Source organism: Pan troglodytes, chromosome 22, assembly GCF_028858775.2.
Source record: "Pan troglodytes isolate AG18354 chromosome 22, NHGRI_mPanTro3-v2.0_pri, whole genome shotgun sequence".
Classification (NCBI taxonomy): domain Eukaryota; kingdom Metazoa; phylum Chordata; class Mammalia; order Primates; family Hominidae; genus Pan; species Pan troglodytes.
In genome coordinates, this window is record NC_072420.2 from 36,914,130 (window position 1) to 36,932,149 (window position 18,020).

At 47.2% G+C, this 18,020-nt stretch overlaps 1 protein-coding gene across 7 annotated transcripts in view; it reads left to right on the plus strand.

Moving 5' to 3' along the window:
• The window catches only part of DOP1B (DOP1 leucine zipper like protein B), a 137,610-nt gene that overhangs the window by 45,297 nt on the left and 74,293 nt on the right, over positions 1-18,020 (plus strand). For all 7 annotated transcript variants that reach the window (XR_010154595.1, XR_002941048.3, XR_010154596.1 and 4 more), the window contains exons 5-10: positions 6,758-6,947; positions 9,569-9,667; positions 9,990-10,113; positions 12,095-12,204; positions 12,456-12,570; positions 17,081-17,201. Coding sequence is in view for 3 of the 7 variants with exons in the window: in XM_531552.9 (XP_531552.5) it covers positions 6,758-6,947; positions 9,569-9,667; positions 9,990-10,113; positions 12,095-12,204; positions 12,456-12,570; positions 17,081-17,201 (759 nt within the window). In the remaining 4 variants the exon portion in view is untranslated. The remainder of the gene's footprint in view (positions 1-6,757; positions 6,948-9,568; positions 9,668-9,989; positions 10,114-12,094; positions 12,205-12,455; positions 12,571-17,080; positions 17,202-18,020) is intronic.

An 18,020-nucleotide genomic window follows, 5' to 3' on the forward strand; every position in this document is an offset into this window, starting at 1 on the left:
GGAGGCCAGAGCAGGTGGATCACTTGAGGTCAGGAGTTCAAGACCAGCCTGGCCAACATGGTGAAACCCCATATCTACTCAAAATACAAAAAAATTAGCCGGACATGGTGGTGTGCGCCTGTAATCCCAGCTACTTGGGAGGCTGAGGCAGGGGAATAGCTTGAGCCTGCGAGGTGAAGGTTGCAGCGAGCCGAGATTGCACCACTGCACTCCAGCCTGGGTGACAGAGTAAGACTACGTCTCAGAAAAAAACAAACAAAAAAAAACCAGACTGTTGAGCATACACAGTGACCTTTGTTTCCGGAGAAGTATAAAGTAAGAACTCACTTCCAGCTTATTAACTCTTCTGAGAGATGCCACAGTGATTCACCTCTGTTAATGGGACCTGTTTTAAGAGCCCATGTTCAGTCACTGGTGACTTTTGTGCTTGTAAAAGCTGCCATGTGATTACACAACACGCTGCTCATATTACCCTGTGCTGGAGGCCCTAGTCAGGTCACCCTTTCCTGTGGTGTCAGCTGTGACTGAGGGGTGCAGGAGGCTGGAGTGGAACCCAGGAATCAATCCAAGGTCCATTTGCACGGCTCCCCCAGCCTCAAGTAAACCAAGTAATCAGAATGGTTTGAAGGGTTAGTTAGGAAGTGGCCAAGGGTGCATTTCGTGAGCTCTATATCAGGACTTGACAGATGTAACTAAAACATTGCACTTTAACCATTTCAAGCTCTCACATAGACCAGGTGTTGGCTCTCCATTTCCCAAAGGAGAATCCACCTTTACAGTTTCTACCTTAGGAGGCAGAATCTGTCTCGTTGCGATTTTAAGCCCAGCGCCAGGCCCTGTGGCTGGTACACGGTGAGACTCGGTAAGTGTGTGTTGAGTTAACGAGTGGTCCAGGTCACACAGGAGGCAGCTGGAGGACACTGCCAGACTCCATGCCAATGGACTCCTAATCCCAGGCCCTTTCTAGAAGTTCTGCTGTGTTTGTGTTCTGATGACAGATATGTGAGTATACATCCTACATGATTTTTCCATCATTGGACAGATGAACACATTAGTTCCCTAAAGCTTACTGTGATCTTTTAAATCTGTGTGAATCACACTAGAAGTGTAAATAGTTGGAGTGTTTTTGTTTTCTTGGTTGATAAATAAAGGTTCATTTGAACAGTTGCTAAAGTTGCTTAACATTGATTTTTTTTCTGAATATTGTGATTTCTTGACATTGAACCAAGAGCCAAGTAAAGCTTCATGAATCACCGAATCTATTTAGCTGTGACAGAAAACCAAATGCAATGTGGCACCCAGAAGTGATTAGTTATCAGCGCTCCAAGGTGGATGCAGGTGAAAGGTTATACAATAATCTCTGAGCCAGTGTGTTGCAGCCACAGTAATTGAAGTGACTGTACAAGATTTTTTGGTTGCTGTATCCATTTCAGTCTGAGACGGTTTGGTAACTGTTCCCAGAAGTGCTTGGGTAGCCAGGTGTGGTGACAGGCACCTGTAATCCCAGCTATTTGGAAGACTGAGGCAGAAGAATCACTTGAACCTCGGAGGTGGAGGTTTCAGTGAGCCGAGATCGCACCACTGCACTCTAGCCTGGGCAACAGAGCAAGACTCCATCTCAAAAAAGAAAAAAAGTGCTTGGGAATTGAGTGAAACACCCCAACAAATGTGCAGAGAGCAGAAAGGGAGGGTGCAGTGGGGGGGTCATGATGAGCACGTGGGTAGAAATTGCAAAGTGGTGAGTTAGGTTGAGCTGGTGAAGGCTGGGATGACTCACAGGTTTCATGTAGGTGGAGGCTGTCCCTGGTGTGTGCTTTTTAGTGAACCATAAGGAATGAAACTTTTGGCCCCTGTTAGGACTTATTATCCATCCTGGCTTTCTAACCCTTTGGGGTCTGCAGATAACCTATGACTGGTCAGAAATCCTTTTTTTTTTTTTTTTAAGTGCCCATGAAATAGCTACATAGCTGTGTTTTGCTGTACTAAGAAAACAAGATTAGAACAGGGAAAGCACTAAACTCTTCTTCTCAGGAGATGAGGAGAGGTGAATGTTTTAAATGGTTTGTAAGAAGGCAGCAACTAGCTCACCAGATATTTCCATTTAAATCAGTAATTTTCAATGTAGTAGTAATTTTGCCTCTCAGGGTACATTTGACAATATCTGGAGACAGTTTTGGCTGTCACAACTGGGGGTGGGGAGGGTGCTACTGATATTTAGTGGGTAGAGTCCAGGAGCTGCTGAACATTTTACAATGCACACAGGTGCCCCGACAACAAAGACTTACCTGGTCCCAGATGTCAGTGGGGTGGACGTTCAGAAACCCTGGCTTAAAGAGTTGAAAAATATTTATTGACATTTCTTTTCTTTTGGAGCTCATTAATAAGGGAGGCCATAGTACAGAGTTTCCATGATGTCCTGTCCCATTAAAGAGTTACCCACAGCGTCACCATATGAAGAGGGGAAGACGTACCCTCTTAGGGCCCCTATCGTGGAGGAAACAAATGGACCCTTTACTGAGCACTTGCGACGTGCATGACCCACATGATCCCATTGAATTCCAGGGTCTTGCTGTGTACCCAGGCTGGAGTACAGTGGCAGGATTATAGCTCACGGCAGTCTCAACCTCCAAGGATAAAACGATCCTCCGGCCTCAGCCTTCCAAAGCACTGAGATTACAGGCATGAGCCACCCCTTTTGGCTGACATTTCTATTTTTTTTTTTTTTTTTTTTTTTGAGACAGTCTCGCTCTGTCGCCCAGGCTGGAGTGCAGTGGCGCGATCTTGGCTCACTGCAACCTCCACCTCCTGGGTACAAGCGATTCTCCTCCCTCAGCCTCCCGAGTAGCTGGGACTACAGGCATGCACCATGACACCTGGCTAATTTTTGTATTTTTAGTAGAGACGGAGTTTCACCATGTTGGCCAGGCTGGTCTTGAACTCCTGGCCTCAAGTGATCCACCTGCCTCAGCCTCCCAAAGTGCTGGGATTACAGGCGTGAGCCACTGCACCCAGCACCAACATTTCTTTTGGTTGGTTTCAGGCACTGTGATCATGATCTGTGCTGGTTCGAGGCTTTTTTTTTGCCCCCTCTTTAGCGCTGTTTCTGACCTGCAGTTTACAGTACAGGGTGCTGTTGTCACTGCCCTGCCTCTTCAGTTTCAGATGATTGTACCAAAGCGGTGCTGTCTTGTGACAGCTTGGCTTTCCATGGTTGTCCTTTTGGCAAGCAGCTGCAGAACCAAAGTTGTGGAGTGCTTGGGATTTGCGGTGCCCGGCCCATGCCACTCACCTGCTCTCAGTTGTGGAGTGGAGCATGCCAGTGTCATTTGAAGGAGCTGCGTTTGCAGGAGGCATGAGAGAGCATAAGCCGGGATGAGTTAGGAAGGATGGAAATACTTGGGGTTTGGAAGTTGGGTTTTTTTTTTTAATGTTTGTTGGTTTTTTGTTTGTTTTTGTTTTGTTTTTTGAGATGGAGTCTCACTCTGTTGCCCAGGCTGGAGTGCAGCGGTGCAATCTTGGCACCCTGCAGCCTCCACCTCCTGGGTTCAAGCAATTCTCCTGCCTCAGCCTCACGAGAAGCTGGGATTACAGGTGCGAACCACCATGCCCAGCTAATTTAGTATTTTTAGTAGAGACGGGGTTTTACCATGTTGGCCAGGCTGATCTTGAACTCCTGAGCTCAAATGATCCACCTGCCTTGGCCTCCCAAAGTGCTGGGATTACAGGTGTCAGCCACTATGCCTGGCCCATTTGTTGGTTTTGAATTAAAAGTTTAGGGTTCCCAGTGGGGCATGGTGGCTCATGCCTGTAATTCCAGCACTTTGGGAGGCTGAGGCAGGGGGGTTTACCTGAGGTCAGGTGTTCAAGACCAGCTTGGCCAACATGGTGAAACCCCGTATCTACCAAAACAAAAATACAAAAATTAGCCAGGCATGGTGGCGGCTGCCTGTAATCCCAGATACTCAGGAGGCTGAGCCAGGAGAATCACTTGAACCTGGGAGGCGGAGGTTGCAGTGAGCCAAGATCGTGCCATTGCACTCCAGCCTGGGCAACAAGAGTGAAACTCCGTCTCAAAAAAAAAAGTTTAGAGTTCTGGACTGTAAACTGCACACTAATATTGGAATTTAACAACCGAGATGATCATAGTAACTCTTGTTGAGTAGGAAGTTATTTCGTTTTTAACCCCGTTTATTTTGCTCTCTCATACCAAAGGTTTGTCATAGTTGCTGTTGTTTCTACTGTGATGTCATTTAAATTGTTAGTATGCATCCATTTTTTTTAGAATAAAATGAGACTTAAAAAACAAAGCTGGCTGGGCACAGTGGCTCACACCTGTAGTCCCAGCACTGAGAGGCCATGCAGGGTGGATTACTTGAAGCCAAAAGTTCAAGACCAGCCTGGGCAACATGGTGAAACTCTGTCTACATATAAAATGCAAAAATTAGCCCAGTGTGGCAGCATGGGTGTGTAGTCCCAGCTACTCAGAGGCTGAGGCAGGAAAATTGATTGAGCCCAGGAGGTCAGGGCTGCAGTGAGCTGTGTTCGTGCCACTGCACTCCAGCCTGGGTGACAGAGTAACACCCTGCCTCAAAAAAAAAAAAAATTATTTCTTTAATAGAAAGCTAGTAGCCAGTTTTCAGAATATTGAAGAGATAACATAGGCAGCGTTTCCCAAACTTTTTGAGGGTGGAACCCCTCTTCTGTGGAACATCTCTAGTGGCCAGTGTTCCATGGAACATACTTTGGGAATATGCAGTTCTAATTAAAGGGGGACTGTGACACCACCATGTGTGCATTATAGTGTTTGTGATGATTTCAGAGCTAGGCAAAGACAAGCTCTATTTGTTTACTCAGCCTTTAATAGAAGACCAATCAATAACCTCAGCCATTAAATCGCCCTGCCTACTTCTTCTGTACACTTAGCCATTACTTATGCCTCTTCATTTTTATTTTTTCTAAGAAGACGGTACCATGCATTATTTCCTGCAATATTTTACAGGAAGTTCAGACTAATTTTAAGGAGAACAAAATGTACTTTTAATATAACACGATGGTAGATATTTTTGAAGGAAATACAAAAAAATTAACCGAGGGGTTTTTCGAGTGCCAACCTGGAGTCACTTGCTCAAATAGGCACTGGGGCTGTGACAGCAAACAGAGTGGACCTAGTAGTAATTGCAGGCGGCATGGCCCAAGCATTAGGTCTGTTCTCCTGGGTTGAGTTTTTTTTTTTTTTTTTCTTTTCTTTTTTTTTTTTTGAGACAGAGTCTCACTCTGTTGCCCAGGCTGGAGTGCAGTGATGGCCTCTCGGCTCACTGCAAACTCCGCCTCCCGGCTTCAAGCAATTCTCCTGCCTCAGCCTCCCCAGTAGCTGGGATTATAGGCACCTGCCATCATGCCTGGCTAATTTTTGCATTTTTAATAGAGATGGGGTTTCACCATGTTGTCCAGGCTGGTCTCAAACTCCTGACCTCAGGTGATCCACCTGCCTCAGCCTCCCCGAGTGCTGGGATTACAGGCATGAGCCACCATGCCCAGCCAAACAGTTTTTTTTTTTTTTTTGAGGGGATTCTCACTTCATTCTCACAACATCTCCATGAGGTCGAGGCTCCTTCCCCTGTCTTTTAGCTGAGCACGGGCGTGCACAGATGTTAAACTGGTCCTAGGTCCTGCATCTAGGAGGCATCACAACCAGCATCTGGACACGGGAGGGCCAACTCTGGCAAGCTCTGTGAACCAACACATTCCACCGGGTTGGTTTTTCTGATTGTTTTCTGTGGTCTTTGCAGATAGGAAGCATGTGAGAAACTGAATCCTTTCAGGTAATGAGTCAGATCCTTCGTGGGGTGATATCCCTTAGGGGGAATGTGCCTCTGCTGTTTTACTGGTAGATGCTGTCACCCAGCCTGCAGATTGTGTGCACTGAGGACAGGGAAAGGGCCGCAGTCAGCTGCAGGGACACCACTGAACAGACATGGGCCTGGCCTTGGTCAGCGTCAGGGGAAAAACGAGCCCTGATCCACTGGTGACGCTGCTTCTCTTAAAGGATGCATGAGAAGGTGCTGACTTTGTATCACGGGAGACCTAGATAAAGATAAGAGGCGAACAAATGCCCGGCCTCTCAGCACAAGAGCCCCTGGGAGCGGGAGTCAGCACATGCAGGTGCTGTGGGCAGACTGAAAGGAAACACCACTCCAGGCTGATGGAATTGCAGGGTCGTGGGAGGCCCCAGGCAGATTTGCCCCTAGCATTTCTAAAGGCAGATGTCACTTGGCACATTTTTGGCTGTGCTCAAGTTGGTGGCGTCTAATTGCTTAAGTCTTTGATCAGTCTCCTCAGCATATGCTTGTTTTTGATACACGAATGGCTCCTTCCGCTTTTCTGTGAAGTGGCTGACCTGCCTATCCCTCTTATGGTGGAACCTCCCTTCCGTGAGCACCTAGGCATCCGTGGCACGGCCAGGGTGGAGATGGGTCTCTGCCCTGCCACGCACGACTGCTTAGCCACTTTCCATTGGCCAAGACACTGCGCTGCCTAGTGACATTGGTTTTAGCAAATCCAGGGTCAGTGTGACAGCCAGCATTTGGACACACACAGCAGGGTGAGAGATGGCAGCGGCTCCCGGCGATGAGGAAGGTGGGGCTTCCCCAGCCAGGCGAATCCGCTGTGGTTCTTCATGCAGCATTCGCAGAGCAGTGTGCAGTGGGACTCGGGAAGATGGGGCGAGCCCTTGAACCCTATCCTCTCTCATCAACAGAACGGATGCTCTGCTCCTGAGACTGTCGCTGGTGGTTGGCAAAGAGGTGTTTTACACCGCCCTCTGGGGGAGCGTCCTGGCCAGCCCGTCCATCCGCCTCCCTGCCTCAGTCTTCGTGGTGGGCCACATCAACAGGGATGCCCCCGGCCGGGAGCAGAAGTACATGCTGGGGACCAATCACCAACTCACGGTGGGTGCTGTGTTCCTCACAGGGCATGGGGAGGAGGCGACATGTGGGCACAGCATCCTCATGGGCAGGTTGTCACTGAAGCTGCAAAGGGACATCCAGGAAAGGGAGGTGCACCAAGCTTAAGTCTGGGTAACGAACGGCTGAGCAAGGCGAGAAGGAGGCCTTGTGCAGTTGAGGCTGGTGGTGGCTTTTTTAACATATGCATTAAGGTTTTTTTTGTTTTTGTTTTTGTTTTGAGACGGAGTCTCGCTCTGTCGCCCAGGCTGGGGTGCAGTGGCACAACCTCGACTCACTGCAACCTTCGCCTCCCGGGTTCAAGCAATTCTCCTCTCTCAGCCTCCCGAGTAGCTGGGATTACAGGCACCCACCACCACGCCCGGCTAATTTTTGTGTTTTTAGTAGAGATGGGGTTTCACCATGTTGGCCAGGATGGTCTCGAACTGCCTGCCTGGCGGGTGATCCACCCACCGCGGCCTCCCAAAGTGGCATTAAGATTCATACATTCAAATAAGTGTTCACACCCTCAGAGGTCCCTTCTGGAGGCCCCTGGCTTTGCAGAAATGTGCTTAGCTGCACACGGCGCTCAGACGGCCTCTGCACGCAGAGGGTCTGCTGCATTGGCGGGTCTTTGTTTCCTTCCTCTGTCCTGTGTCACGGGGGCCACTGCCCACTCACACATGGAAACCCCCTCCTCCCTTGGCGTCCTCCCGCTACTCTCCTGTCTCCATTGGCTGCTCTCAAACCTAAATTATTGGGGTTCCCCAGGTATCCATCTCCAGGCCCTTCAAGGGAAGCTCTCTTCCCTGGTAACGACATCCCTTCTCGTGCCCTTAGAAATGGTAACCTCCCAGATCTTTGTCTCTTTTCCCCAAACCTGCCTCTTGTGCTTTTGTGTCTTGCTGTCTTTCGCCACCTGGTGGTGTTCCCACACTTTGATCTTAAAGTGTTCAGATTGAATTCGCAGGTGAGAAGATCTGCAGCTGAGTGTGAATTACCCTCTGGTTCCATTTCTCTTTGCAAAATGGGGGTTGTAGACCTGCCTCACAGGATCTCTCTGAGGACAAGGTGGAAAAATGGATGAAAAGCGCCTCGCACAATGATCAGGACACAGGAGACTCCGATGAACACGTCCCTTTCCTGCCCCGTCAGTATCCCCTTTGTCTCTTTCTCTCCATCGTCTCAGCCCTGCTCGGGCTTCTTGTCTCTTACTCTTGGATCTGACTGGTTTCTTCCCATCCCAAATCTGCTAAGAGATTTGGGATGGGGAGAAAGCCTAGCTTTGCTCATATGTATCCTGTGCTTTAAAAATGTCTGACTTCCCGGCTGGGTGCGGTGACTCATGCCTGTAATCTCAGCACTTTGGGAGCCCTGCGGCAGGTGGATCACTTGAGGTCAGGAGGTCAAGAGCAGCCGGGCCAACATGATGAAACCCCACGTTTATTAAAAATACAAAAATTAGCCTGGGCGCAGTGGCTGATGCCTGTAATCTCAGCACTTTGGGAGGCCGAGGTGGGTGGATTACCTGAGGCCAGGAGTTCAAGACCACCCTGGCCAACATGGTGAAACCCCGTCTCTTCTAAAAATACAAAAATGAGCCGGGTGTGGTGATGGGCGCCTGTAGTCCCAGCTACTCAGGAGGCTGAGACAAAGGAATCGCTTGAACCTGGGAGGCGGGGGTTGCAGTGAGCTGAGATTGCACCACTGCACTCCAGCCTGGGTGTCAAAGCGAGACTCTGTCTGAAAAACAAACAAAAAAAATTAGCAGAGCATGGTGGCGGGCACCTATAATCCCAGCTACTCAGCTGTCTGAGACACGAGAATCGCTTGAACGCCGGTGGCAGAGGTTGCAGTGAGTCAAGATCACACCACTGCACTCCAGCCTGAGTGATAGAGCAAGACCCTGTCTCAAAGAAAATAAAAAAATAAAAATATCTGACTTCCCATTGCCAACAGCTATAGTCCAAGCTCAAGAGCATTCTAACCATCTGCTCCCAGCCACAGCACCTCACTCTTCCCTGCAGGCCCTGCGCTCCCACACGACTGCCACAGGGCCTGGCCTCACAGTGCCTTTGCTCCCGGCTGTTCCCTTCTGTCCCCCTGGCTGTGCATTCCTGCCCTTCTTCGAGGTCTCAGTGTAGCTCCTTCCTGTCCTTCAAGCCCAGCTTTCCCGTGGAGCATCATTGTTCTCTGCAGTTGAAAGAGCTCTCCTCTTCTGAACTCTGAGCGTTTGTCTGTGGCTCTAATTTCTTATGCATCTCTAGTCTACCTATCTGTAGTCAGAAAAGACACTCAGAATATCTACTGAATTGATCAGGAATTATTTTCCCATGTGTCTTCAGAGCTTTAGTTTAGGGTTCCTGTTGGATCCTTTCTGGGATCGTAGAATTTGAGATCATAGAACCCGGCCATCTGGTCCAAACCCCTCCGGCTCTCACGTGGAACAGTGAGGTCTGCAGCTGAACGTCTTCTCCGATGTCACGCAGCCTGTGGCCTCGAGAGCTAGAACCCACACCCTCCTGACCTGTGGCTGCTGGTTCTCTTCTGAGTGATATAACACAGGAGTTTCAAGATTCCCGGGAAAGAGTAGCCTGAAAATGCTAGTGCCGTTTGATCGTTTACAGGTGAAGTCTTTGCGTGCCTCCCTGTTGGACTCAAATGTTCTTGTGCAAAGAAATAATCTGGAAATCGTTCTGTTTTTCTTCCCATTTTATACCTGTCTGGTAAGTAATTTGTACTCTTCTGGTAAGTCACTGGTGTTTCCCAAGGGGTGGGATATAGATCTCAAGCAGTTCTGTCGTACGAGGACAGCTCAGCCACTCATGGGCATTATTTGCTGGTAGCCAGTGAAAAGTCCTTGTTCATTTTTGCAAGGATAGCGTTTTCATTGCACGTATTGAATAGCTTCTTTCCATGGGTAATGTGTAAGCAACCAGCCCATTTTGAGATAGAGCTTTGTAGACCAGCAAGGAAGGGCTGCATGTCAAAAAGTCAGCAATCTGCCCTATCATTCCCTTGCAGTAAATTTCTCTGTCCTTCTAATAGGATTCCAATGAGAGAGCCATCCCCCTCCTCAGATCTGACATCGTGCGCATTCTCTCAGCTGCCACCCAGACCCTACTGAGAAGGGACATGTCCCTGAACAGAAGACTGTATGCATGGTTACTAGGTACTGAGCAGTATACACCCTTTTAAAGTCAAAGTTAATATGAAACCTTTTAGTGCTGACTTCTGGAATAAGATTTGGTCTTGGTGATGTATCTCTGAATCATGAAGTATGGAAAGATACCACAATGACTAAATATGGCACTGGTCAGTTGAGGTCTGCTGCCTACACATAGCTTGGTTATTTTGCAGTTTCTTTTTTAAAAAAGGGGAAATAATAAGTGGGATTTTTAAAATGCCAACTGAATTCCATTTAAGAGCTTGAAATACCACCAAAAAGTGGTAGCGAAACCTTATTCAGGTAGAAGCCTGTTGCTATGGAGAAGTTCCATGGGATGAGGGTGTATCGTGGAGAAAACTTACAAATATTGTGGAAGATATGTAGATAAAGGAGGAGGTTTTGTGTAAGTGGAAATGTTTTGGGAGACATTTGGATAACTTTGGAGATCACGAGAGCCCCTGGGCCATGTTTCTGTGTGTCAGAGTGTGTGGACTGCCTATAAATTTGTTGGCAAAGGGCCCTTGACTATTGGTTGGAAGGCCTCCCAGGGACAGAGTCTAGGAAATTGCAACTTTAAAGATAACACGTTCATGAATTTTCTAAAGTCCCATATTCACGTACCTAAGAAAACGTATACAAAACGATTGTGACAGGACTTTACAGCTCTGATCAACTCTCAACATTTAGATCTTTTTTTTCCTTTTTGAGATGGAGTTTCACTCCGTCGCCCAGGCTGGAGTGCAGTGGTGCAATCTCAGCTCACTACAACCTCTGCCTCCCAAGTTGGAGTGGTTCTCCTGCCTCAGCCTCCCAAGTAGCTGGGATTGCAGGCACCCACCACCCCGGCTGGGTAATTTTTGTATTTTTAGTAGAGATGGGGTTTCGCCCTGTTGGCCAGGCTGATCTTGGACTCTTGACCTCAGGTGATCTGCCCACCTCTACCTCCCAAAGTGCTGGAATTACATGCCACCGCACTCAGCCTAGCATTCAGATCTTATCAAAGATCTTACCAAAGTCAAGAAGTCCTCTTCAGTCCTTCCTGCTCTTCTCCCTAGTTATAAAACTTTAGAAAGTCATTGCACGGAAGCTTACTAAGGATTTTAAGAAGACTATTTGTAGGCTCTTTAAGGATTTGTATGTAAAGGATGATTTTGTCAAGGGCACAGCTCTGCTCCTACGGGACTTGATATGCTGTGTGGAGGACACTGGGCCTGACCACAGTGCCAGCTCTGACTCACTTACTTGCGGCCCCAGGAGCCCCATATTCTTTGCCCATACCATGAGGATGCACTTTCTTGCCCTGAGAACCTTGCAGACTTATCCAGGGCTCCAGCTGATGGGAGCATGTGCATGAGAATACCTTGATCTCACATAATGCTGGACAAAAAAACACTGGTTTTAAAAAGTGATCCTCAGCCAGGCATGGTGGCTCATGCCTGTAATCCCAGCACTTTGGGAGGCCGAGGCAGGTGGATCACCTGAGGTCAGGAGTTCAAGAGCAGCCTGGCCAACATGCTGAAACCCCTTCTCTACTAAAAAATACAAGTGATTCTTCTGCCTCAACCTCCCAAGTAGCTGGGATTACAGGTGTGCGCCATCACGCCCGGCTAATTTTTTGTATTTTTAGTAGAGACGGGGTTTCATCATGTTGGCCATGCTGGTTTCGAACTCCTGACCTCAGGTGATCCACCCACCTTGGCCTCCCAAAGTGCTGGGATTACAGGCGTGAGCCACCGCGCCCGGCCAACAGGGTGAATTCTTAGAACAAACTAAATTGATACCCATTGAGGTGGAATTCTGCCTGTCTGATCATTAGCCACACCACTGTCAGAAGAAGAAAATCTGACGTGGTCTTTCTGGATCTGATTTTGGTTTTCCATCAGAAGAATGATATTTTTAAAAATATTGGAGCATGAGACTTGCACAATATGATGTCCTTTAAAAGCACAGCTCTCTTTACAGCTCGGCGCTTGTTCTTTTGTAGGCTCGGACATAAAAGGAAATACCGTTGTGCCAGAATCTGAAATCTCAAATTCTTATGAAGACCAGTCGTCTTATTTTTTTGAAAAATACTCCAAGGATCTTTTAGTTGAGGTAAAGGAGCATTTCCGGAAAGTTCAGGGTATCCTTGGTGACGATTCTCCAGTGGATTTCTTTGGGAGGCTTCCACATAGGCAGTGAGCACGTTCCTTGGCCCCTGGTTTGGGGAACTGCAGGGTATTTGTTGCATGCTGGGTGACTGGTTTTCCTTCTGTCCCAGAGTATTTAACAATTAGAATAGCCAGTAATGTTGTTACACTTTATGATATACGATATTCTAATATGTGGCTTTTTTTAAATAATAGGGTTTGGCTGAGATATTGCATCAGAAGTTCATAGATGCTGACGTGGAGGAACGCCATCATGCATACCTGAAGCCTTTTCGCGTCCTCATCAGTCTGCTTGACAAGCCAGAAATAGGTAATGTTAGAAATGCTGCTTCCATCCTATGCTGAATACAGATTACCTGTTTTCAGGGAAATACAACATGGTGAGATACAACCAAAGCGTTATTTTGAATATAATTTAATCTTTGGAATTTCACAACTTTAAAGTCATGTTATATGGTTCAATGATCATATCTGTGGTCACTTACAAGTTTTGCATGGCTGGGCGCAGTGGCTCATGCCTGTAATCCTAGCACTTTGGGAGGTAGAGGAAGGAAGATCACTTGAGCTCATGGATTTGAAACCAGCCTGGGTAATATGGCTGAAAAGCCATGTTGAAAAACCCCATCTCTATAAAAAAATACAAAAAAATTAGCCAGGCGTGGTGGTGCTTCCCTGTAGTCCCAGCTACCAAGTGGCCGAGGTGGGAAGACCACCTGAGCCCAGGGGGTCGAGGCTGCAGTGAGCTGTGATTGTACCACGGCACTCCAGCCTGGGCGACAGAGTGAGACCCAGTCTGAAAAAAAAGTTTTGCACAATAATTTGAACATTTTTTGTTAGGAAAATACCTTTGAGCTCCTATAGTGTCTACAGAACATGTGGTATTTCCTTTTTAAGCCTATTTTTTCAATGTCATACTTAAAATGAGCTTTGGTTTGATTTTCAATTAAGTAGGGGACCCCGTCCATCTTTTTGCCTTGGGATCCTGGGCAAGCCACTTCTTTTCACTGTGGAGAGTAAAAACATTTTCACTGTAAAATGAAGAGGGTTGAGCTAGACTCTGGTCACCAAAGGCTCCCTTCTTAGATACTATGGTCCTATGAGCATAGGTTGAGAAAAGTGACCTTCTCTCACTTTTTATTTATTTATGAATGAATGAATGAACGAATGAATGAATGGCAGAGTCTCGCTCTGTTGCCCAGGCTGGAGTGCAGTGGCGCAATCTCGGCTCACTAAAACCTCTGTCTCCTGGGTTCAAGCAATTCTCCTGCCTCAGCTTCCCCAGTAGCTGGGATTACAGGCATGTGCCACCATGCCTGGCTAATTTTTGTATTTTCAGTAGAGACAGGGTTTCATCATCTTGGCTAAGCTGGTCTCGAACTCCTGACCTCAAGTGATCCACCCGCCTCGGCCTCCCAAAGTGCTGGGATTACAGGTGTGAGCCACTGCACCTGGCCCTCTCCCTCACTTTAAAAAGAAATTTGCGACCAGGCACGGTGGCTCACACCTGTGATCCCAGCACTTTGGGAGGCCGAGGCAGGTGGATCATGAGGTCAGGAGTTCAGGACCAGCCTAGCCAAGATGGTGAAACCCTATCTCTACTAAAAATACAAAAATTAGCTGGGCATGGTGGCGCGTGCCTGTAGTCCCAGCCACTCGGGAGGCTGAGGCAAGAGAATCGCTTGAACCAGGGAGGTGGAGGTTGCAGTGAGCCGAGATTGCGCCACTGCACTCCAGCCTGGCGACAGAGCAAGACTCCATCTCAAAAAGAAAAGAAATTTGCGGCCAGGTGGTGGCTCACGCCTGTAATCCCAGCACTTTGGGAAGCTGAGGCAGGTGGATCACCTGAGGTCAGGAGTTCAAGACCAGCCTGGCCAACATAGTGAAACCCCATTCCTACTAAAAATACAAAAATTAGCCAGGCATGACAGTGCACACCTATAATCCCAGCTACTCGGGAGTCTGAGTCAGGAGAATTGCTTAAACCCAGGAGGTGGAGATTGCAGTGAGCTGAGATCGCACCATTGCACTCCAGCCTGGGCAACAGAGTGAGACTCCGTCTCAAAAAAAAGAAATTTGCTACCATATCAGCTCACTTTAAGGTCTGCATCTGCTTATGTGAGCCCTGTACCAGGGAAAAGATCCCCATGTCTTCCATAGGATTGCAAGCCTAAGAATGTCATTTCAGTGCTCCAGGTGTACCTGCCTCCTGGTAGCTGTTTGCAGAGGACAAGAGAGCTGAGGGCTGGCCGGGTGTGGTGGCTCATGCCTGTAATCCCAGCACTTTGGAAGGCCAAGGTGGGCCTCACTTGAGGTGAGGAGTTTGAGACCAGTCTAGCCAATATGGTGAAACCCCATCTCTACTAAAAATACAAAAATTATCCAGGCATGGTTGTGCACACTTGTAATCCCAACTACTTGGGAAGCTGAGGCACAAGAATCACTTGAATCTGGGAGGCAGAGGTTGCAGTGAGCAGAGTTCACACCACTACACTCCAGCCTGAGTGACAGAGCAAGACTCCATCTCAAAAAAAAAAAAAAAAAAGAGAGCTGAGGGCATTAGTGAAGTGGCCTCTCTCTGGCCTTGGGATGGAGGCCCTTCGCTTATCCATTCAAAAGCACAGAGCATCTGCCATGTGGCAGGGACGGTGCCAGCTCTAGGGGGACAAAAGGGGAGCAGCTTCTCGTGAAGTTAGAGGGAAGGGGAGACTCCATGTTCCTGGAGTGTTTTCACTGTTCATTAATAATAACCATGGCTGACATTTTTTGAGCAATTATTTTGTGCCAAGTGATTTGCATACATCCTTTTGTATCTGTCTGCACACACACCTCCGTCCCTCCAACAACCCCAAGGTAGGTTCTCCCACTATGCCTCTTTTACAGATGGAAAGACTAAGGTTGGGTGGGAGTAGGTAATTTGCCCAGGGCCAGTCAGGAGCCTAAGCTGGGTTTGTCAGCACCCCCCGATGCTTACCTGATTGCACTCAGAGAAGTCCTACCCGAGATGTTTGCTTCTGTCACCAGGTGGACTTTATTCCAAGAGTTGTGCAGCTCTCGTCATTCTTAACGAAAGTCCAAGTATGAAGCTTTTGTTCTTCCAGGCTCTGCCCATGATGTGCTGCCTCAGGGTGTCTGCACTTTGTTCAGATTCCTCTTCCCATCTGCCCGCTCCCACCTTAAACCAAATAGATTTTCCTGCTAGTGTAAAGTAACTGCAGCTCTGAAAAATCATGATTTAGTCCAAAAAGTGGAACATTTATATAAATGTATTGGGAGCTTGCTGTGTAACTTCAGGGAAGTATTAAAAGAAGAAAATATAACTTAGCATTCTGGAGATGTGTGTTTTATGTCAAAGCCATGCACCTTGGTGAGCCAAGTAAACGTTGCTGCTAACTTGGCTCCAGGTCGTATTTTCTGGAAGCAAATGAATATCACGCTCCTGCCCAATCATAACAGTCACTTAATTTACTCTTTCTAATTTTTTAGCTGTCTGCAAGAAATCACACTCAGGAGGCAAAGGAGGTGATTATACAGAACTAGAAGGCACAGGACGGCCATTCAGTCCAGTCCATACTTTTTGTGGCTGGGCTTTAGCCATACCTCATTTCCTCCTCCATCAATCAAGGCAACAAAATTGCCTTCATTTTTGTAACAAGCATTTAGCATTCTTATGCTGTAGATAAAATACACAGGAAGCCAAGGCCAGGTGTGGTGGCTCACACCTGTAATCCCAGCACTTTGGGAGGCCGAGGCAGGCAGATCACCTGACGTCAGGAGTTCAAGACCAACATGGCAAAACCCCACCTCTACTAAAAATATAAAAATTAGCTGGGCGTGGTGGCACACACCTGTAATCCCAGCTGCTTGGGTGGCTAAAGCGAGAGAATTGCTTGAACCCGGGAGGCGGAGGTTGCAGTGAGCTGAAATCATGCCACTGCACTCCAGCCTGGGCAACAGAGCAAGACTCTGTCTCCAAAAAAAAAAATAATAAATTCTATCTTAAAAAAAATACACAGGAAACTTAGCATGAAAATAATTCTCTCAGAGGCACATCTTTTGGTTTTGTGAAAAGGAAGTGTAAAAGATTGGATTAATCTGCTTTTTTGCCAGTGTTGACAGAGCTTTCATTTTCTCTGAATTGATTGTGTGTTTCTGCCTTTGGATACATGGGTAAGAAGTCAGGCCCTCAGCTGCCTGAGGGTTGCGGTTTGCGGAGCAGCAATGCCCTGCCCATCCCCTGCCTGGTTGCAGGGAAGCTTCTCTAACATGCAGCTGGTCCAGTTCTTTTGTGCCATCTTTCTCAGCGTTTCAGGATAGCCATCATTTCTTTTGTGTTGCTCCAGCTCATGACTAAAGGAATTGAAGAAGTTGCCCTGCTCTCTGGATATTTCTGTTGAGTAATGTCCCTGGCCAGCAGTTTATGCACACTTAACACACGTAGTCTGCGCTCTGCCTCTATCTAGCAGAATCTGCCTTGGGCAAGTTACTTAACCTCTCTGTGCTTCCATCTCCTTATGTGTAATCAGCAGTACAGGATCCGTCCGCATGGCTGTTACGAGGGTTTAATACGTTAATAGATGTAAAATGCGTAGAAGGGTGTCTGGCACACAGGAAGTTCTACAAAAATGTTGGCTATTTTCATGAATGTTATTTCCCCAGCTAAAGTTGTCACCAGTAAAGTTAAGTTTCTGTATATTTTAGACTATATAAAATGTCTGTCTGCACAGGTTTACTGTATATATGTCTTATGTATATATATATGTCACTTACTGATTTAAAGGGGATTGTTAATCTGTCTCTGACCATCTTCCTTCTAATTACAGGGCCTCAAGTGGTTGGGAATTTGTTTCTCGAAGTCATCAGGGCCTTTTATTCTTACTGCAGAGATGCCCTTGGCTCTGATCTTAAACTTAGCTACACCCAGAGTGGAAATTCGCTGATAAGGTATGGGTTTGGCCTTGAACCTCACGCATCTCTCTCCCTCCCCGGTACTGTGATTTTTTTTTTCCTCTCTTGCTTACTATAAATTGTGAAGTGGTAGAGAAAGCAGAGATGCAGCAGGTGAGACCATTGGTGAAAATAATCAATGCGTTGAAGTCAGTCCATGGGAATTGACTGTTCCCTACTGAGTACGGTGAAGAGTTTAAAGGGAGTTTGATATAGTCTTTCCCCCAGCCTGGGATGGACAGGTATTTATTGATTTTTTGATCAAGTATGAAACAATGAAATGTATGTATTGATCAAGTATGAAACTCGTTTAACAAAGGCAGCTTGATCTAGTATACCCAAGTGGTGAGTTACAGGGCGGAGAGAACAGAGAAAATGGAGGGGAGGGCACCTGGCAAGTGGAAAGGGGATGTGAGTCTTCAGGACAGGAGTCCAGGGGGTGTTGGGGGAGATTGGGGGAGACCCAGGCAGGGCACCGGAGAGCACAGGCTCCATTCCCCCAGAGGCAGAGTGAGTGGTGTTTGGAAGACAGCGGGCACATTGGCCTCACGTGTGCAGTTACACACAAACCCTGTTTTATTTGTTTGTTTTGTTCCTTTTAAGGGGATACAACCTTTTCCTTTTTGCTTTACTCTTAATGTAATTTCCTTCTGCCTGAACTAGCATTGGGTACATTGAAAATTTAAATCAATTTTAATATTTTTCTGGTTTGTTAGTTGTAAGTGTACTAAGAGTTCTTAGTGTTTGCTTTTTTTCTCCCAGAATGAAAGCGGTTTATTGTTTTTCTGAGTATGAAAGTAATACATGCTCATTGTT